Raw genomic sequence first — 22,683 nt, 5'->3', positions numbered from 1 at the left:
AGAGAGAGAGAGAAAGAGAAAGAGAGAGCAGGGGAGGAGGAGAGAGAGAGAGGTGAGAGATAGAGAATCTCAAGCAGGCTCTGTGCTGTCAGCATGGAGCCTGTTTTGGGGCTGGATCTCAGGAACTGTGAGATTATGACTGAAGCCAAATTCAAGAGTGGGAAGCTTAACCATCTGAGCCCCCAGGTGCCCCAGATGTATGATATTTAAAACATGGTGTAATTAGCCTAAGATCCATGGCACAGAACACATAACTCAGAAGTAGCTCATGTAGCATAAATGTCTCAAGTTTCATCAACCTGTGAGGTCATACTTTACTTTAATACCCAACCCATTTATCTTCAGGAAAGACAGTCTTTTATCAAGTTCTCCCTACATGCTTCTGGGAATTCTCTCAGGAATGTTTACATGTCCTATAAATCATTCCTTACTGACATCTCAACCAATGCTGCATGCTTATATCAATCATTTCCTGCTCTTCAGACACTACCTCATCAACCACCTCTAATGAATTTTTTCTGAGTCATGGGCCCTGGCCCTCCACCTTCACATTTTGATATTTTCAGCTATCACAGTGTAAAGGTGTGTTTGTGTGCTGTGTTTGTCGGAAATTTAGAAATAAGAAAGGAATTACAGGTTAGATAACCTGAAATTGGATACTGCAGATTGCCCACAAAGGCTCTGTGTGTATTAGTTAGGAGTTTTCTATATACTCCGTTTCTCTGCAAAATAATTTATGTTTTCCCCGTTCTTCCGGATCTCTTTTTCCATGTTGGCAGTCAGAAGAAGTAAAACACTTGGTCTTCACAATTGTTGTAAAGAAGTATTTCACACTGCTCCAAAGTGAGTTGTCATGTGTCCGTGAACCTGATGAGATTGATGCCCAACCCTTCATCTATTGAATTTATTGGCAATATATTCTCTAAACAGGATGGCATAATCTGGCTGGAGCCTCATCCTGTTTCATAATAGATATTGTGTGGAGACCTCTCTCAAGTAGGATGGAATCAGTCACATCTGCCACATATTCAAATAAGCAGGGTGATTGATCACTGTATTGAAAAGAAACACAGTCCTATGAAGTGTTCTCAAATTTCGGGAAGTAGTATAACCTGAGGAGGAGGATGCTTGATTGACAGAAGACACAATCCACGCATGGGGATCCTGACCACACTGAGGACAAGACTACTCTCCCAAGTACTAAGGCCCATGCACCTTAACAGATAGCTCCAACTGAGCCCTTTTCTGTCTAGCCCCTTGGCTGCCTCCATGTCTGAGAGACTGCTTGGCCACCCTTCTGCCCAGGGTTCAGGCCCCACCAGAAAGCCAAGAAGTTTTCCATGCCTTCCTTCCCTGCCTCAGGATTGAGCCTTTCCCAGGGCAGTTTAAAAATGACAATATTTTCTCCTAGCCTCCTGCTTTTTTTTTTTTTTACCTAAGAGAATACTGCTTTTACAATTAAATAAAGGCTTAATATCGAGGAATATGTATCTACCTTCTGGCTGATGAAGGACTTTCTAAGTATAAAATGCTGAAAGAAACAAAAGCAAAGAGATAATTAAATGTGGTTATTTTTAACTTTTATGGAAAATCACTATAAAAATTAAAAGTCAAGTAACAAATTAGAGAAAATGTTTGCAAAAGTATTGATATCTTTAGTATATAAGGAGCCTACATAAATTAGTAAGAAAAACTAACAATATAACAGAAAAAAAAAATGGCCAAAAGGCATTAAGAGTCATTTCAGTCAGAAGACTCAAGTGACAAATAAAAATGTATTTCAAAACTTCCACCTCACTATTAAAGAAATGCAAAAGAAAATAACACTGTGGTATCATTTTGCCTACCAAATTGGCAAAGATTTTTAAAGGTGATGATAACACTCAGTTTAGGGAAGGAATAGGGACACAGCTGGTAGGGGGAGAAATTGAGTCAATGTTCTTAGAAGACAGTTTGCACTATGTATAAAGAGCCTTAAAATTGCCCATAACTTGGGGTCGCCTGGGTGGCTCAGTAGGTTAAGCAGCTGGCTTTGGCTCAGGTCATGATCTCACAATTTGTGAGTTCAAGGCCTGCATCGGACTCTGTGCTGACAGCTTGGAGCCTGTTTTGGATTTTGTGTCTCCCTCTCTCTCTGCTCTTCCCCTGCTTGTGCTCTGTCTCTCTCTCTCTCTCTCAAAAATAAATAAATAAACTTAAAAAAAAATTGCCCATAGCTTTTGACTCACTACTTCCTCTTCTAGGACATCGTCAAGAAGGCCAGAGAAGGGTACAAGGCTCCAGAATGCTTATAGCTGGAGGACAGTTTGTAGCATCCTGAAGCCCCATCTGATACTTAACTTACCATTTCCACACTGCAAATAGCCACACATTTTTCGTGCCACATCCAGACTTTAAACAACTGTTGCCACCTGAGCACCCTGTGCCATTTCTGTGCTCTGACCCTTGTGCCATTCCCATGTGGTCCCCCAGGACACCGCTGCACTGGGCTGCAGCTGCAGGGAAGGCAGACTGTGTGCAGTCACTGCTGGAGCTGGGCATGGACAGCAACCTGCGAGACACCAAGGAGAGCACACCCCTGGCCTACGCCCTGTACTGTGGCCACACAGCCTGTGTCCAACTCCTCTCCCAAGAGAGTAGGTGAGTGCACTGGAGAGGAGAGGCACTCATTGTTTTCTTCCTCTCAAACATTTATAAAATTGGATGAAACTTTTTCGCTTGCCGATGCCCAAATCCAGCTCTAACTTAATATTGTGCTTGCCACTGTCTAATATATCGTGACATGTTCTCTACTCTGTGGAGCAAAATTATAGTAGTGAGCCCAAATCCATCACCCTAACATCCACTGGACTTTCATTTCTTCTTTCCTTTTTCTCCCTTTCTTCTTCCCTGTACATGCCACGTTCTCTTAATCTTCTTTTTTTCCGTAATCAACAATTCTCAAACTTTTTGCTCTCAGCACCCTTTTCCACTTTCAAAAATTGGGAACCCCAAGGGGTTTTCTTTATGGGAGTTACACCTTTCTGTATTTATAGCACTAAAAACTAAAACTAATTTTTAATAAAATATGTAGTTATTCATTTAAAGCAATAATAACCTCATTACATTTACATGTTGACATAAATACCATATTTGTAGCTAAAAATAACCTTTTTGTCCAAAACCAAAAAAAAAGTTGTAACGAGAAGAACAGCAGAGCTTTGCAATGTTTTGCAAATCTCTTCGATATCTTAATAGAAGCATAGTAGAATACAGCTATATTCCCACATCTGTTCCTGTATTCAATCTCTTGCAATATGTTATTTTGATTGCAGTGTCTGAAAAAAATCTGGCTTTGCATAAATATGCAGTTGGAGAAGGGAATATTTCAGTAGCATTTTCAGATATTGTGGATACTTTTCCTTTGCTATTACATCCAAACTTGACAAACGTTAGTTACAACGTGAACTATTGGCATATCGATGAACTTTTTATACTCTGTTGTGTTAAAATCCATTAGTTTGTCTTGCACTTTAAATGGGTCTTATACCCATACAGGATTTTATAGTATCTTGCTTTGGTCATTTGGAAAATATTGGTTCACTTAATTAGGAATATCATCCAGATGACACATTGCATTATACAATATTAAAAAATCACATTTGTTAATATCACCACTGATCTTATTGGAAGAGCCTTTATGTATCAGGAATCTGTCAAGCTTACAGTATGCACACAAGTTTTTCAAAATTCTAATTTTTGCTTGAAAACCGGACTTTTGTCATTGGCAGCAATTGCTGTCAATTGTTTACCTTGAAATTACAGGCTTATTTTATTCGTTTTTGAGAAGCTTTCTGAAAATACCCAATTGCAAATAACCATAGTTTGTCTGTAGGTCATAAAAATGGTGTTCTGTGAAAAAACAGTATCTAGGTTAGCTGGCAACTCAAACAATTATACAAGTGCTTTACCTCAAGACAACCGTCATATTTTGTTATATAGTTGAATTGCTTATGGGTACTTCCTGTTTTGTCAAAAAGTGTATACTGAAAGGTAATTTTTTTAAATTTTTTTAATGTTTATTTTATTTTTGAGAGAGAGAGAGAGAGAAAGAGTGAGTGGGGGAGGGACAGAGAGAGGGAGACACAGAATCCGAAGCAGGCTCCAGGCTGTGAGCTGTCAACACAGAGTCCAACCTGGGGCTTGAACTCACGAACCGTGAGATCATGACCTGAGCTGAAGCCAGGACTTAACCTACTGATCCATCCAGACACCCCACAAAGGTCAATATTTAATAAAATTAATAACTTTTACCAGACATTAATAAGTTAAATGACAATTTTTTAACATAAGTCCATTGATGATACTGTCTTGATTTGTATCAAGGAGCCCATACTTTGACCCACTATCTCTATTGTACAAAAGCACATGAATATTGTACAAAAGCAACTGAAGACTGTTGGGGACCCCACCCACAGTGTTTAGGGGACCACACTTTGAGACCCCACTGGCCTAAATCACAATCTATAACCGAAGGAGGAAAGATTATAGAAGATACTAAAGTAGCATTAATTTGCACAGGGCTATATTCTATTGAGGTCAACTTGGAAGAATGTTAGAGATCCCCTGGGGTAATATTAGGGGTCTAGAAGGGGTATTCAATAGTTCACAAAGCCTATTGGAAGGTGAAAGAATGAAGATAAAAATACATCGTGGAAATAAAGATTCAATTACACACTGTGTGACCTGTAAAGAAAAACACTAATTATATACAGTCAAGTGGTGATGTTTTTCAAATTACAAATTACAGTATCTCACTCTGAAGAGTAATGTTGCAATCTGGCTTTTAGGGCACACACATGGGTCAGATTTCATCATTAACTCATACCACAGAAAGCACTAAGTCAGTTGTGGCCTCAAAAGAGAGTAACAGAATTTTCCAAGCAAGAAAAACAGAATCGTGCCTCAGGGAAACTGTCCACATAAGAGGAGCCCGTCGGACAACTGCTGACCTTTTTTTTCTTTAGAATTTGCCTGCCCATTGGGCATTGCTCACTTTTCTTCTGCTGCCACACCCGATCTCTGGGACAAACACTTCCTCGTGGGCAGCTAAAGCCCAGACTACAGCTTCTTCCCTCGCTTTCCTTTTTTAAAAAGTATTTTCCAATAGGAAATTTAGTAAAAACTGAAAGGGAAACAAAGAACATTCAAATAGCATAAAACGGGCAGGCTTCCTGAGGTAGATAATGTCTGAGCTATGCCTAGATCTTATGAGATCTCTTTCAGAGAAAACCTGAAACCACATTTCCCCTGTCTCTACAAGCTCCCCTTGCCTCTACCACTTGAAGCCTGAACTCACCCTTAGCCTTCATCTCTGTGACTTAAAACTTATACCCCTACTGACTGTGCTTGAGAAGTGAGAACAGTAATGCTTTAAGCTGTTTTCAACTTAGTTTATCCCTTGGTGAAAATATATGATCTAGAGGTAGATTTTGAAAGGACAGTTTCTGAGGGACTAAGAGGAATCTAAGAAATAGTCTAACTATGGCAAGGAGTGGAGTAACAAAGGGTTTTGCAAGTTCTTCCACCTGACCTTTGACTTGAGAGTGCTTTGGGGTGTCTTTGGATTACCTAAGACAACCTTCTCAAGCAGATGAAATAGAGGGAGGCAGTGTTTGGTTGGGGGATTGTGACCACTTCCTAGCTTCTTACAGAGTCCTTGTTATTTTACATTCCCATAGAACAGAGCCTACTCGACCCTTTCCTTCCCAGAGCAGTAGACCCCAGAAGAAGGAGGGACGATTCAGCATGCTCAACCAAATCTTCTGCAAAAACAAAAAAGAAGAGCAGAGAGCCTATCAGAAGGATCACAGCAGGGATCGACACAGGGGGGAGCACACCTCGGAAGTCGATGACATCATCACCACCTTTGACGGCATCGTGGATACCAACTGCCAAGAAGGGCCAGGCGATCAGGTGGCTATGATTGACCTTAAGAAGCGGACCTCAGAGAATTCAAAACATCTCTTGCTAGAAAAGAAGCCTCTGGGCCCCAAGGGGCTTCCACCAATCAGAACGCAGAGTCTCCCACCCATCACCGTGGGCAGTCACTTCCTGACAGCTTCCCAGGGGACCACTTCCCATACTGGTCTGAGCTCTGGTAGTCATCATATGGCCCAGCGATCTCAGAAAAGCCGCAGTGAGCAGGACTTACTGCATAACAGAACTGGTTGCCAAGCGTTGCTAGATAACCCCTGGAGAGGTGATTCTAACCAGGTGTTCTGTAAGGCTGGGACTGTGTCTTCTTCTGATAAACTGCTGGACAGATTGCTCACCAGTGGCTCTGGTCACCAGGAGGTCTTTGGGCTGCCACATCTTCCTCATCTACATAATCCTTCATCAGGTATTACCCTTGCTTCCCTCTTCCTCATTCCTGGCAGGCTCTCTCCAAGAAATGTTTCCTATAGTTCTGGGCTAGGAACTTGGGGTGACAGTAGCCTAGAAGGCAGGGCCAGAGCAAAATGGATGATTAGGACCAACATTTTTCCTTGAGTCTACTGGACTCAAGATCTCTAGGCTATTGAAACATTCTGCTTTTCCACCCTGAGGGCAATCATCAAGTTAAAGTATGTGCCTTCTTATATTCCCAGCAGATATGTGTAGTGATTGGAAGATAAAAGCAGAAATATTACTATTTCCAGTAGCTAAGATTCTTAACCAGGGATAGTGGCAATATCAATTATGAGGGGTTGACTTGTTTGTGTGATGGCTTGCTTTTAAATCAGGTGTTCAATCCCTACTTCAGACCTACAGAAGCAAAATTTTGGTGAGGGAGGAGAGGAAATGGCAATACCTTCTAGGTAACATTCACACATTAATGGTTCAAGTTTCCACACATACCAAAGGCTTACATTGTAATTCTCCCTGCTGTCTCTTCCCCAAGCCAACCAATGCCACTCATCCAAAGCTACTAATATTATTTGTTGTTTATTCTTCCAGAGATATTTTATACACGGGTATACACACATACACACACACACACACACACACACACACAAAATAGGTATAAGTAAGTATATATCCCCCTTTAAATAAGTATATCACACTAAAGAATTTGTTTTTATACACATATAAGCAATATATATATATATTTTTTTTTTAAATGGTCCACAGGTGATTCTGATGCACACTAGAGAAAGGGAAACATTGTTTTAAAGCAGAGGCTGCAAAACAGCTTCCAAAATTAGTTCATTGCCACAGAATCTTGTTTTGTTTTCAAGTGAATTAATTGCCAATATTTAAAAATCATCAAGTATTACATAAAAAAATAGAAAATTCTAGCCTTTTCTGAAAAATTAAAAAGCCTGGCAACACTGAACCCAAATTCCACTTGGTAATAATAGGCCAGGTATGAATACCCACTGTCCCCTTGAACACCAGCTAGACATCACTGTCCCCAGTTCAACCCAGTCCAAGTCTCTAGTATCTCTCCAAGGAGTGTCAGTTTTTCTTCATTAATGTGTCTCTGTTGTTTTTCTCATAGTAGGGTTAAGAGAAAAAAATGATGTATCTTGAGCCCACATTTCTGTCAAACATAGAAGAATGAAAGACTGAGAGGGCTATGTGTATTGTAAGAAGTGGAGGAGGGATGAGGCACTTGGGTGGCTCAGTCAGTTGAACATCCGACTCTTGGTTTCGGCTCAGGTCATGATCTCACAGTTTGTGGGTTTGAACTCTGTGTCGGGCTCTAAGCTGACAGCTTGGGATTCTCTCTCTCTCTCTCTCTGCCTCTCCCCCACTCACACTCACTCTTCACTTTCCTTCTCTCTCTGAAAATAAAGAAATAAAATCTTTTAAAAAAAGAAATGGAGGAATATATATATTTGGAAATAAGAAATATTCCTTCCTAAAAAAAAAAGAAAGAAATGTTCCTTCCTGTTTAATATGCAGCATGAGCCTGGCTCTCTTCCCTCATTTATGTGTGCCTGGTCTGGTGTCTGAAACAGGTAGAGGTAGAGTATGACTCCCCTCATACATATTTACATGTATGTGTGAGAAACAGACATCCTGGTGTCTGAGAAAAACTCCACCCAACATTTTACTTCCTCCACAAAGCACTAAAGTATGTGGTTAGTGCCATAGGTAATGTTTTTGCCTTTGTTCTACAGAAGGATCAGGAAGGAAAGATATTAGTCTTCTTCTTCTGATGCTTTAGTGGTCTCCAGGGCCTCAACCCGTCCTCCTTTCTGGAGTTGGTCCTGTCCTGGCTAATATCTCCTCCTTTGAAAATCTTTTGAAATTTGTGAAAATCTTGTTCTTTTTCTGTTCCCAAGAGAGCCTGTCTTTTTCTGTCAGTTAGGAATGGGCTCAGCCTCCTGTAAAAGAAACCAAAGTAACAATGGCTTAAACAACATAGAAATTTATTGCTCTCATAGGAAAGAAGTCTGAAGTAGGTAGTTCCCAGGTGTTTGGTAGCTCCATGATCACCAAAAACCTAGGCTCCTTCCTCCTGTGTGCTCCACAGCTTACCATATGACTTCCATTCTTCAGGTTATTTCACGGTCCATTAAGGCTAACAGAGAAGGAGGAAAGAAACAGAGAGAGGGGGAACATGGATTTTCCCAGCTGAATCAGCTCCCGTTAAGACATCATTGCCCTTAAGTCCACATATCTGTTTACATCTCATTGGCCAGAACTTTAATCACATGGTCACGCCTATTGGCATGGGAGAGTGGGAATTGCAGTCTTTTATCTCAGCATGCGGCTGTCCCTCAAAAGTTGGATTTTTGTTTCTAAGAGAGAAGAGAGATTTGATAGTGGATAAAGAACTAGTAGATTATGGCATTTGTACTATCTAAAACTTTCTGTATTATTGGAAATAAAATGAAATTCAATAAACTCGGTTTGAAAATTAGCTTCATTTGCCAGTGAAGTGACTTGAAAAGTCCTGGAGTGGCAGAATAGTAGAAAAGAAGCAAAATTCTCCAAGAGAATCTTAAATAATTAGCTGTGGCTACATCAAAGCATTTATTTTTTAACCAATGTTTTTAAGTTTATTTATTTTTGAGACAGAGGGAGACAGAGTGCAATCAGGGGAGGGGCAGAGAGAGAGAGGGAGACACAGAATCTGAAGCAGGCACCAGGCTCTGAGTTGTCAGCATAGAGCCCAACGCAGGGCTCAAACTCACAAACCGGGAGATCATGACCTGAGCCGAAGTCAGATGCTTCACTGACTGAGCCACCCAGGTGCCCCTTCAACCAATGTTTTTAAGCACTGATAATAGCTAGGAGCCATTCTAGGCAACTGAGTTGTGGTAAGATAAATCTCCCAAGAATCTTCAGCCTATAAATGAGTTTTAAAAGATATGGATTTGCTAAAATGATTATGCAACTGACTTCAAGGTACTTTTCTTATCATGTTTAGTTACAAGATCATAGGGTTTTGAAATGGAAAGGACCTTATTCATTAAATGGTTAGAGGGTCTGCCATTCTAATTTGTCAAGAGGCGGACTACTACAAGGGCTAAGACATCTGGGTTCAAATTCTGGCTCTGTCACTTAGGTGCTGTTACTTAATCTCTCTGGGCTTTTGTTTCTTCACCTGAAAAGAATGGGAGGAAATACCTAACCATACCTAACTATAGTGTTGTGAGTTGCTGTTAAATTAAAAGAGGTGATACAGGTAAAGTATTTAGAACAGTGATTTGAACAAAGTGTTATACCCACACGAACGTATTTGGTTTTTTAAAACTATGTGCCAAGCCCCATACTAAGCACTATGGTTTAGTTACAAGCTAGGAATCACCTTGTTTTAAAGATGATGAAACTTAAGTAAATGTGCTAGTCAACTGCCTGATTGCCCTCACGTCTAGTTTTTTCCTCCAGCCCTATTCTGTCTCTCAGGGAATGACACTTCCCAAGCTCCCTTGCAGCTGCTCCCAGGTACTTTGGCCAAGTATCAGGAGGCACTGGCAGATGAGGAAGAGCAGGAGAAGGAGGGAAAACAGTGTAGTTGTCCACAATGGCCCTGTGCTTTTTCTGGAAGCTCCCACAGTGGTTCCATCTCCTTCATGCTCCCTCCACACAGCTGCTCACTCTGTAGCTCTGGCCCCCACTAGCTTAACAGCATCCTTTCCCCTTATCTCTCCAGCCTAGAGATGGTTGCTTTTTTTTTTTTTTTTTTTTTTTTTTTTTTTTTTTTTTTGCAGTGGTTGATCTCTGGATTGTCCTCTACCCTCTCTTCTGTTTGGCTTCTTAGTTTTTCTAACACCAATAGAAACAAGTTTCTGTATGAAATTCCCTCTGTTTCAAAAACCAAGAGAGGTCCCTTTTTTCCTGGGTGAGCCCCAACTGATAAAACAAGACATATCTCTCTGAGCCACAGTTTCTTACTCACCCAGAGGCTGGGACCATTATACCTCATCAGGCTCTTTTCAGTTATAATTCACATGGCCTAGAAGAGTTAAAACAGTTTGCTCCAAGTTTTACAACTAATTGATGATGTATTCTGTACTTGAACCCAGATCTCCAAAATAGGAAGGTATCACCATGGCAATGTATTTCTCTGAAAGTCCAGTTTGGTAGTAAGCTTACCAATTACCCACAGTGTACTTGTCTGAGAAATGACATTGTCCTCCCCAAAACAAAAAAGATTTTCCTGCCTTACGGATTTTATTTTTGCGGACATTTTTAACTCAGTTTGAAATGTTTTGGCAACTACCGAGGCTCTGGACTACGATTAGGAGGCTCACTTGGGTGGTTTTAGTGTTAGTCTAGGCAGGTTGAAACAGTAGATTTCTACACTGAGCTGCCATATTTGATATGAAAGCCTATCGCTTCTCAGCCTTTTGGCTAAGATCATGTGTGATATGAAAGCCTAATACAGTAAAGTAGTTGGATAATCTAAGTCATACCATTGCACCACTGATTTGAACTTGGATAGTAGCTTTAGCATAGGATTTTCCCTTTTCCTGCCCTGGATTTAGTAGAAATAATAAGGGCTAGCTAGCACTGCCACTGTTTGAATTCCTGGCAGCCATTAACCTGTGCTTGCATCAGCAACCCTGAACATTGAGCTGTAATGATTATTGCTTAACATTCATTGAGACCTGTCAGTGGGCTAGATGGAGAAAGATGGGGGGTGAGGCACTTAGCCTAATGAGGAAATTTGGAGCACATCAGCTTAATTCATTGCAAACAGCTTTCAGAGAAAATGGAACAGAAAGCTCTGAGGTGTTTGCTACCAGCCTGGTTATTTACAAGCCATCACACAGAAAGCAAGAAAGCTCTCGCTTCCCTTCTCCCTTAAGAGAGAACTTCCTTCTCCCTAATTTTCTAACATATCCTAGTAACAATGCAGCCTCCTCCCTGTGTATGGCTGATCTAGTGATCCCTCTGTTGAAACCCATCACAGGTGCTACATCTTTTCCAGGACAAAAGCCAGATTCTTGAGCCGGTAAACAAAATCCTCCCAGCATGGCAGGGCCTCACTTTCTGTTGTCAGCTTCTGTGCCTCACATCTCTAATCCTTTCCCCCATCCCCCTGAACAGTTCCTTGAATATCTCTCAGTTCCCTGACAACCCATACCTTTCACTCTATGACGTCAGTGCCCATGTTATTTTTAGCTTCTGTCCACTATGGGCTTAACAGACTTGTACAGATTTTTAAGAACCACCTCAAAACTTCTCTGCAAGTCACCCTGACCTCTATAGGAGGTATGGCTCTTTCTTACTGTGAATCATAGAAGAATAGCTCTATCTTGTTGAGCCTCCTGGGGGCAGATGGCAAACTGAACTGCGTACTTCCCCTTCAATAATACTGCAGAAGAGGAGTCTTTAATCCCTATTCTGGAAATGAGGAAATTGAGGCATAGAGAGGTTAGCCCACCGCTCGGTAGGTCACAGAGCTAGGTAGGAAGTGACAGAGCAGACATTCAAGTGAGCTCTGTGGGAGTTAAGACACCTCCACCTGTCTGGACCCCTCTTTTCTGTGTGATGCCCTCACGGCACTGCTCATGGGCTCCAAAAGTATCCGTTAACCTGTTTTTCTTCCAACGTACACTGTAATCACCTCCTGAGCATCTTGCCTTCTCCTCTTTGTACTCTAGCTCAGGAATATGGTGAGCACACAACAGAGGAGTGCTGAATTTATTTAATTGTTAAACAAAGGGATTTAGTTGAAAACCTTTTCTGCCTTTGAAGTCTAGGACAGTGGTCCTCAACCCTGTCCCCACAGGCTGGAGGTCCCTTTCAGTGCCTGCAGCACAGATGGACTGCACACAGCTCCACCTCCTCCTTCAAAACTGAGCCAAATGCCAGTGCAGAATGAAGTTGAGCTCTGCTTTCACTTCCCAAATCACTGCCACACCCTGTTTCTGCCCACTTCTCTCATCCTGCCAAAATTGCTTTGGCTGCTAGGGAGGCAGGATAGGTTCTAGGTCAGACAGACCTAAATTGGAGCCCAGTCACTTTCCATTATATGACCTTGAGCACTTTTGAGAACTCCTCCAAGCCACAGTATCCTCAGGGATGATAATAGTATCTATCTCACAAGGGAAAGTGATTGTTAGGATTAAATGAGATTATGCATATAGGATTGAGCCCAGTCCCCGACAATAGCCCAATAGACATTATCCATAATTACCATTATCTCATTTCTTGGTTTTGCAAATTTCTGCTCAATTCATGGATAAATAAGGTATGAGTTAATAAGGGTGCTTACTTACTGTAATTACTCACTATTATTCTACTGAGGAATGTTTTCTTTTTAAATAATAGTTTGTGAAGTTATTTGACCTTTAGGATACAAAGGAATGAAAATATAATATCCACCAGAGAGACTGGAAGTTTTGCTCAGTCTTCATCAAATGGCAGTGCTCAGATTACTGCTCCTATAATATGCCTTTGGACTCACCTAAGCAGATAGACAGTGGATCTTGGCTAATGCTTTTTCTGTTTCCCCTTATCTAAGGACGACTTGGTCCAAACAGAAGAATTAAACCTATGAGCAGTACTGTAGTTGTTCTGATTCTTTCAAGACTACGAGGCGACAAATTAAATGAATACATTCCCTACTCTCCCAGAGATCGTGTTAAACACGCTACAGAATAAAAATGTAATAATTGCTAATGCTTATTGAGTGTTAACCTTGTAAGCTACATGTTTTACATTTGTTCTCCTACCTAATTTTTAGGACAAGTGAAAAAGACAGACACAATTATTTTCACCATTTTGTACATAAGGAAATTTTAGAGAGGGAGAATCTCTTGTCCAAGTTGGCAAAAAGTCTAATCCTGTCCCATTTAGTCAACTATGTATAAGGACCTGAATAACTTGGGTATTTTTTATATTTTCAGATATTTAGATCTATCTCCTGTAATCAGTAGTCTGTTGATAAATGTTTAACAGCTGGCTCTCTGGAAGAAAAATCAGTGCTTGCTGATTTTCATGGTATAAATACTTCCACTATGGCCAATGTTGAGCGACCACTGTGATGTCAACCAGCTCACTAAATTCCTAAAATTTTAACCATTGGTTCCCAAGAGCCAGTATACATGGTTCCAGCACAGCACTACTTATGGCCTAAATTAGAGAATAGCAATCTCCCAGGTGACTTCACCCAGATCCATCTTCTAGGTCAGTGACGCTCAATCCTACCACACAATAGAATCCTTTGGGAACCAGTAAAAATCTGATGCCCTATCCCAGTCCCAGAGATTCTTTTTTAATTGATCTGGGATTTGGCTAGGGCAGCAAAACTCCTCAGACAATTCTTATGTGCAGCCAGCATTGAGAAACCCTGGTCTGGAAGAATATCCCCTACTTATCTGTATCATTTAGCACGGATTTGACTGATGGGTTGTACTTTATGCCCTATTTTTTTTTTTCAAGCTTTTAAGTTTTATAGAGTGGGTGGCCAACTGTGCTTGTTTATGAAGTTATATTTAAACTGATTTATTCAAGAAATGATTTCTGATGTTCTTTTCTTTCATTTAACTAGTGATTGGCATATAATAAAAACCAGTAAGGTGTAGCTACTATTATTTTTGTTGTTATTAGCATCTGTTTTTTAATTTTTTTAAATGTTTATTTATTTTTGAGAGATAGACAAAGCACAAGCAGGGGAGGGGCAGAGAGACAGGGCACAGAATCTGAAGCAGGTTCCAGGCTCTGAGCTGTCAGCGCAGAGCTCAATGCAGGGCTCGAACTCACGAACCTTGAGATCATGACCTGATCCGAAGTCAGATGCTTAACCGACTAAGCTACCCAGGTGCCCCTGTTGTTATTAGTATCTTAACTTTAGTGATCACTAACAATTTTATGATTATCTTATCCATTGGATTTTACAATTTGCACTTGGTTGCATCTCAAATTATTGATACAATTATGTTTGTCCCCAGGACAAAATTTTCAGCATCTGTCCCCAAACAGACCCCAAATCAGGGATCATCCTTTCACCCGGAACAACCTAGCTCCCTTACCAGACCAAAAATGTAAGTATTATGAATCTTCTTCAGCTTCCTTTGCAAGTGTTAACATGTCTAAACACAACTAACTGTTATTTCAGTTTACTTTCATTTTTCAAGGGAACATCAGGTGCCAAAACTTGTAAATTACAGGAAAATAGAATAGAGACAGTTCTTTAAAGCTTCATCCAACTTGGTAATGCTTATTAAAAAAAAAAAAAAGAATACTTCCCTCCCTTGAGGAATTTTTATGTTTGGATTATAAAAACAACAACAGAAGTTTATTTTGCTATGTACTGTTTAATGTGTTTAAGAAGGTGCTTTAAAAATTCTTAAGATTGGTCTCTTGACATTGGTTTCCCTATTACAATGAACAGATGGAAATATGTATCATCTTTGTACTCAGAGGCTACACATCCCTAAACAGAAAGGAATAATCAAGTAGATGTTGTTCACCTATATTACTCCTGACATTGTTGATCTATTTTATAATATTTTGTACAAAAATTTCTCACAATATAAAATACTAAAAATATTCTATTCAGCCAGTAATCTTCAAGTTTGAGTGTACTTAAGTATTACCTAGGGTACTTGTTATAGAGTAGATTTCTGATCCCCACACCCAGAAATTCTGAATTTGTATATTTTCATATCTGTACTATGAGGCAGGTTCTATTATTATTCCCATTGTACAGATGAGAAAACTTGAGTTCAGAAAGGTTGCATGATTTTCCCAACATTATTTAGGTAGTAAGTAGCAGAGCCGGGAGCAAAACTATAGGACTATGAGTCAGCTGCCTCATGAAAACAAGCAATACTTACTGGATTCTAATTTCCTTCCTTCCTTTTCTTTCTATCCCAGCCCACTCATTTATAACATGTATGCAGACACGCAATGTATTATCTTCCCCATCCCTCGCCATAACCTCTTAATTACAGAGGTTGAAAGATTTAGGAACTGCCCTGTTCAAACAAGTTTCTTAACCTTCAATTTCCTTCCTTGGCCTGTAAGAGTAGTGCCAGCCTGATAAGGTTGTTGGGAGGGTTACACAAGATAACATATGGAAAATACTGGCAACTATTTGCAAAGAATTAATATCCAATACGTCTTTTCCTGCCCCAAGCTGTAGTTTGGATGGTACCAATCGAGAGCTCTAGGATTCCTTAGGTAAAATCAGTAATCCACGGGGTCTTAGTATTACCCTGTCTTTATGCAGATAAGGAAAGGGAGAGGTGGAGATACATGTCCAAATTCACACAGAGTTAGTAGCAGAAACCAAAATGCATTCCTCAGCTTTTTCTGATTTATGTAAAGTGAGAGTTTTGGATGGTGCGAATTCAATCACTGGATGAAATTCAAGCCTGACCTTGTATTTAAACAGAAATGTACTCACAAAGACATCTAATTAAGTAGCCGGTCAGCCTTGAATCCTGGTGAGGCTTGGAGAAGCCAGAGAGGGGATTTTCTCTGGCAGAGCCCAGGAGCTTTGGTCTGCACAATTAAATTTAAGGAGGGAAGAGAAGATAAAGACTTTGATCAAGTTTAGCTCTGCGAAAAAGAAATGGAAAGCTACACAGTGTTTTTCCTAAAAGAAACCGAGAACCTTTTGAGGCTTGCATAGAAGTGCAGTACAAATGTCTTGGGGCTCATTTAGAGCATTGTGCTGACTTGGCCATCAACAGCTGCTCCACCCCAGGAAAAGAGAGCTCTGCCAGGAACGTACAGCCCAATCATGTTTTGATCAAACTTGGCTCTGTCCTGTATTTGTACATATTTGACATCCCTGATGACACGTGGTGAGCCTGAATAGATACAGATATACAGCTTTCTCCTGCAGCCAGGCTCTCACCAGATAAGCTTCTTAGAAATGCCTCCACTCCTTAAGACATAACATTGTTTCCCCCCACCATTTCTCCTGAGACTCTCACAGAAGCAAACCTTGAAAGTCTCTCCTTCTATTCTTTCTCCTCAGTTCTATCTGGAGAATCTCTGAGGACAAACCGAGTGCTACCTGCTATTCCAAGCCAACGGGGACACAGCACAGCAGGCAAAGAAAGTGAAAACTTTGTCAATCCCACCAATGATGAGAATTAGCTGTGGCTCACTGACTGTAAAAATAGGGATTATGTATATTTTCAACTGTCAAGGGATAAGATTACTCTAGTTTGTGAGAACAAAGACTGGTTCAGTAAATTGCATTCTAGAAGCCATTCACAGTTTTACAACTCCTTCCTAATGACATTTCCCAAACAAGCACTTGGAATCTTTGATTATATATATATTTTAAGTCTGTGAGTTGCTCTGACCTCTACATGCCAAAACTAAAAGTCAGAATATGTTATCAGCAGGGAAACAGCTATGTTTGGCTTGCACTGTGGTATCAGCAGAGATTTTTTTTTCCTGAACGATTTTATGTTCTAAAAATGTATGCTTTGCTGAATAAAAAAAAAAACAACAAAAAGCATATTCCATAGTTTTCTTCACATTCATTGTAATTCTACCCTTGGTTGATGAAACTTAATTAAAATGAAAGTAGCAAATTCCTTTAATCACAGTTTAGTCACAGTTTTTGGCTTTTAAATGTACAAGCTTCTGTAAAATATTTTCTAACATCTGATCCTGGTAACAGCCCAAATCATTTGCCAATGTTTATGTATCTTCTTTGTTATTTGATTATTTCCACCTATTGTCACTTTCAGATGTGATTAATAGTGAGAAGATCATGTGAGTTGGAAGGGTCTACATCCTGGCCTAACAGAATGAAATCGGCACTTCTCATACATTCCTCAAATACTCTATGTATTTAATCATTCTTTTTTATGTTTCAAAATAATGGTCTCTGCCCACTCAAAATGTTTCCAAAGTTATGACTTAGTAAAGTTTGAAAGGCTACTACTAACTGTAGATCTTACTTAAGATGTTTATGTGTTGTTGAAACTGATTTAAATGTCAAGGCCCAGCCATATAAGATTATAGTCATTCCATGTTATTTCTAAGCCCACATGTTATCTGTAAATATCTCAAGTACAATGCTTACCATTTGATATTAGCATTATTTGTTTAGAGAGGTCAGACTATGCCATTAACTAAATAGAAGCTCCTCTGAAGCCAAAACATAGTTCTTTGGCTTTGTGCTTATAGAAGTGTGGACAGTGCCTGGCACATAGTAGGCACTCAGTTTTGTTTTTTTTTTTTTTTCCATAAAAGAAGGAAGGGAAGGAAGTCAGGATGTAGAGGGGGAGGTGGCAAGATCGAGAGATGTAGAAATGATAAAAAAGAGGTCATTATTTCCACAATCTCGTTTTGACAATGATAGTAGTCTGAATTAGGGATTATATAAGAAAAAGCCTGTGACCAATCACCCAAGCTAGACAGTAGTTGATAGGGAGGGCAAATCCTGGTGCAAATGGAAGAGCTCCCAGGACATCGATACTGAAGGGTTTTCTATTCTGTTTTGTTTTGTTTGTGGGCTGCATCTTTGAAGAATCATTCTCTGTTAACTCTCAGTTAGGTAGTTCTATTGTGTCACCTGGTTACTTCAGAATCTGTGTTCATCCACAGTAGACATAGTAGACACCTGGCCCTGTCCTGCTTAGCTTAGTCAGCATAGGCTCACCTCTTCTTCAATAATAACACCAAAATCTCATTGGCTGACAATTTTGTTTTCTTATTCACAACACATGCTCCATACCAGCTGGCAGAGTTGGCTCACGTAGATTCCACTTCAACATGCACCTCCTTGGTGACAAAAACAGCAGAAATGCGATGTGAGTCTTATCACCACCTATCCTATATCATTTACCAGATCAAGCATATGGACATGTCTAACTCCAAATGGGGTAAGGAAATAAAGTCCTCCCATGGGTCAGAAAAGGGGAGAATTGGAATATTTATGAACTATCCAAAAGATTACCACACTAACCAAAGTTCGGTCCCTAAGTGATCATTTAAGTTCTCTTTACCACATGGATAGCTAAGAGGCCAAAACAACTTAAAAAACAAAAACAAAAACAAAACAATACCTGTGTACAGCTATGGAATAAGCCACCACCTCCCAACACATATATACACACATAGCATTCTCTAAAGCTAGGCCTTTCTATCAAAGTTGATTTAAGGATCTTTTGCTAGCTATGAAGAAGTAATATGCTGCCCAATACCACCTTTTTAAATAGAGCAGATATCCTTGAGGTTCCTGGGTGTTTCAGTCAGTTAAGCATTGGACTTAGGCTCAGGTCATGATCTTGCAGTTCATGAATTAGAGGTCCACATCAGGCTTTCTGCTGTCAGCGCAGAACCTACTTCAGATCCTCTCTCTCTCTCTCTCTCTCTCTCTCTCTCTCTCTCTCAAAAATAAATAAAAAATATAAATAAATCAGTAGAGGAGCTATCGTTTTGCCACCAAGTAAAGTTGCTTGTTTGAGGTAGATTTATCCTCAGCCAATATTTTACTGACCAAATCAGATATTAGGTAGGTATTCACCAACTTGTGCCCAACTTTAAAAATGTCAAGAAAATTTTTTTTTTCTGAAATGACTATTTTCTTATTTTGCACTTATATTTCCCTTCATTGCTAAGGACTCATTTATTTACACACATAAACATCATAACTTTGCATACATTATTTCATTGGAATCATTATATCAAATCAACCTATATTGTCCAAGTACAGACAAGGAATCCAAGGCAAAGAAAGAACTAATTTTCCCAAAGTCACACAACTAATGGCAGAACAGGCCTTAGCAGTGAAGTCTTTCTAGTCCCATAGTCCACATACATAATTCCCAAATCATCATTTTCCTGTTCCAGAAATTTCATTGGTGTGATACATCTTTGGCAAAGCTTCCCTTTCTGAATTTACTTATTTAGCTTATACTCTGTACAGGCATAGTGTAGCTAAGGTTAATATTTGTGGAAAGAGCAGACCAATTCAGTAATTTGTGCTAACCAATTACAGTTGTTGGAAGCCAGGGTTTCCCCCAATTTTTCCTCTTCTCCTTCAGTAATCACTTGGTTTAACACAGCTGTCCTTTCTCCCAGTAAACACTAAATTCTAATGCTCTTATCTTCATAGAATTCAGCCAATATAAATAGCTTTCTGTGACTCCAGATTATTATCCTTTCTAAGTCTGTTAAATCACAGCTTGATACACAATTTTAGAAAATCTCACCAAGTGACTGATTAGAAATATTGTGCCTCCTTCCGACAAAGGCAAACATAACCATTGATTTTGCTTTGGCCCTTACTCTGAAATTTTCCAATGCATGTCTCTAAGCATCCTGGCATTTTAAAAGTGGTTTTTTAAAAGGACCATTTGGAATCCACCCTAGGGATTAAATGGGGTAATTAGGAAGGAGCATATTTGACCCTAGCATGATATATAACACTCAAGTTAAAAACTAAATAAGGGGTGCCTGGGTGGCTCAGTCCGTTGAGCGTCTGACTTTAGCTCAGGTCATGATTTCACAGTTTGTGAGCTCAAGCCCCACATCAGGCTCGCTGCTATCAGCACAGAGCCTACCTTGGATCTTCTGTCCCCAACCTCTCTCTGTCCCTCCCCTGCTCATGCTCTGTCTCTCAAACACACACACAAAATAACAAAACAAAAAAAAAAACCAAATTAATTAAAAAAAAAAAAACAAACATGGTAGCAGCTCTCACATGTAGTAGCTAGCCTTTCTTATTGCCTTCAGGGAAAATGATGTATTTTTTAAAATGCTTACTATTTGAAAATGATCTTTGGAATCAGGAAATTCCATCAGATTCAATTCCCTAGACATTGGCATAGAAACATTAATACTGGTAGATGAAGACTATCAATAAATGGTATGTTTCTATCAAACTATTATGTTTTCAAAGAAAATGCCTTCTGATTCTGACCTCTATTTAGTCCAATCTTGGTCTTTTAAGCAGCTAAGTTCCAAGAAATCCCCAAAGGCCAAATATGAAAAGTCAATGAACGAATTGTATCAAAATCTCAATAGGCATCTGGTGGCTCAGTTGGCTAAGCATCTGACTCTTGATTTCAGCTCAGGTCATGATCTCACAGTGTGTGAGTTTGAGCCCCATATTGGGCTCTGTTATGACAGTGTGGAGCTTGCTTGGGATTCTCTCTCTCCCTCTCTCTCTCAAAGTAAATAAATAAACTTTAAAAAAAGCTCAAAAGTTTTCAGTCAGCGTGCACAACTGTCATCAGAAGGACAAAGGTAGTTTTCACACTAATGTGTGAAAAATAGGAAATAGCTTGTTAATTATTAAGTCCCTAGTAAAAATTGTATTTACAGTGAATGTACATTACCTTGCAATTGTTAGTGGTCCACAACTAAGAAAAAGGAGAGCAAAAGAAAGACTGCCAGTTCCCTTAGGGGGACAAGGTAGAATCTAACATGTTGACTTCAATGATGGGAAGCTGGAGTTTGAAGATTTGGAGATGTGGGGCCAGCTATAAGGTGAGAAGGTGGAGTGGATGGTATAGGAGACTGTAGTTGGCTGTGCATTGGCAATGAAAGCAAGTACTGAGCCCAGATACAGATGACCATGAACAATATCTTTGGTGCACTGAAAGCGAATAACAGTGAGTGACATAAAGGAATGAAGGAAGGAAATTATCTCCATCATTTCCATTAATGTGATATATAAAAGTACTCCAAGAAAGCTTTTAAAAAGAAACCAATTATATTCACTATTACTGATAATAAAAAGACAGTTTATGAGGAAGCAAAGCCACATCTTAGAGCCCAAAGAATTGTTCCCTGCAATAGACAAATCAAGGACTGGTCTCACTCTCAGAAGATGACACCCACTTGCCTTACTAACACTTAAGACATTGTTCCATGATGTCCCAGGACATAATGGTATCTCCTCTACTTCATCAGGGCTCAAACACTAGAATTGATTGAATCATATCTATCTATGAGATACAGAGCTACAAGCATTATGCTCCAACAGGCTAAAAAGGAAGCTTAAGGCCCTAAAAAAGGACTTCAGGGAGATCACCACTGAGCCAAACACTAACCATATTTGAAAGTATAAGTTATTCATTCAAGCTGCAGAGTTAGATGAGAAGTTTCTGGAAGTATGTTAGAGAATAACAATAAACAGAAGGCTAGGCCAGTCAGCATCGTGGTTTACAGGTAGGAGGAGGCTATCAGACTTTTCTCAAATCTGTATGACAAAGCCAAGAAAGCCTTTGAATTCAAGAAAAGGTAAAAACCAAGGCAATGTTCAGGCACCTGGGTGTCTCAGTCAGTTAAGCATCTGACTTCGGCTCAGGTCATGGTATCACAGTTTCTGAGTTCGAGGCCCATGTTGGACTCTGTGCTGACAGCCTGGAGCCTACTTTGGATTCTGTGTGTGTGCGTCTGTCTCTCAAAATAAACATTAAAAAAGTAAAAAAATTTAAAAAACACAAGGCAATGTTCTCATGTGTCAATGTAGCTCACTCTAAGATATCTACCCCAGTGTTCTCTGAACAAGTGACTTTGGGGAAGGAAAAAATATAAATGCAAATAAAAAAAAAGGAAAAGATTTAAAGAATTTCCCCTCCTTTGACTCTCTAGTTCCTGAGAGCTAGCCCATTCAATTTCCATAGCAGTGAGATTGGGGAGCATCACCTCCCCGTTGCCACATTCTACCAGGGCAGGATGAAGAGTCAAAGTTCCATAAAGCCTTTTGTACTATTCTAACAAAGGCTTATACAGTGAGTAAGATTTTGCTTCCTTGGATGTGCTAGAGCCAGTGCTTGTCAGCCACCATTGGTGACTTGAAATTGGCCCTGGTGGAAACATTTACACCATGGAAACTGGAAAACACTACAAATCAGGGTTTTCTTTTATTTGAGATCTGGTTTACCACCACACCCCTGGGTATAACATTGGGGGGGGGGTAATCTTTCAGATTTAAGAGCTCTTTGAATTAATTTTATCTTCTGCAAAAGCTTTATTGTTTCCATTTGGCCTATGGCTTGGGAGAGGGCTCCAGGGTGGTTGAAGGGCTGCCTGGTGGCCTCAGGAAGAGGTTCAGGCAGAAGCTCTGACACCAGGGAAGAGCCAGGGGGCCCCTCGGAGAAAGGCGGTGCCTGAGGGGTGAGTCAAGTGAGGAGGTGTCCCCTGCCCCGCCGGTGGGCCGGCCCACGGGGTCAGGCAGGTGGTGTCCATCTTCGAGATGGGCGGCACCTGCGCAGCTGGCCGAGGTCCCGCAGGTGGCCCGCAGACGCGGGTGGGTGGGCGCGGGCAGAG

The 22,683-nt window shown here is 40.1% G+C and overlaps 1 protein-coding gene across 1 annotated transcript in view; it reads left to right on the top strand.

The window, feature by feature from the left end:
* Positions 1–16,900, top strand: part of ANKRD55 (ankyrin repeat domain 55) — a 595,509-nt gene extending 578,609 nt beyond the window's left edge. The window contains exons 18-21 of the mRNA XM_042987042.1: positions 2,473–2,640; positions 5,721–6,382; positions 14,379–14,471; positions 16,418–16,900. Of these exons, the coding sequence (XP_042842976.1) occupies positions 2,473–2,640; positions 5,721–6,382; positions 14,379–14,471; positions 16,418–16,539 (1,045 nt within the window). The 3' untranslated portion in view covers positions 16,540–16,900. The remainder of the gene's footprint in view (positions 1–2,472; positions 2,641–5,720; positions 6,383–14,378; positions 14,472–16,417) is intronic.
* Positions 16,901–22,683: the final 5,783 nt, after the last annotated feature.

Source organism: Panthera tigris, chromosome A1 (assembly GCF_018350195.1).
Source record: "Panthera tigris isolate Pti1 chromosome A1, P.tigris_Pti1_mat1.1, whole genome shotgun sequence".
Taxonomy (NCBI): domain Eukaryota; kingdom Metazoa; phylum Chordata; class Mammalia; order Carnivora; family Felidae; genus Panthera; species Panthera tigris.
The sequence above is the reverse complement of the archived record's forward strand: the minus strand, read 5'-3'. Positions and strand labels throughout refer to the sequence as shown.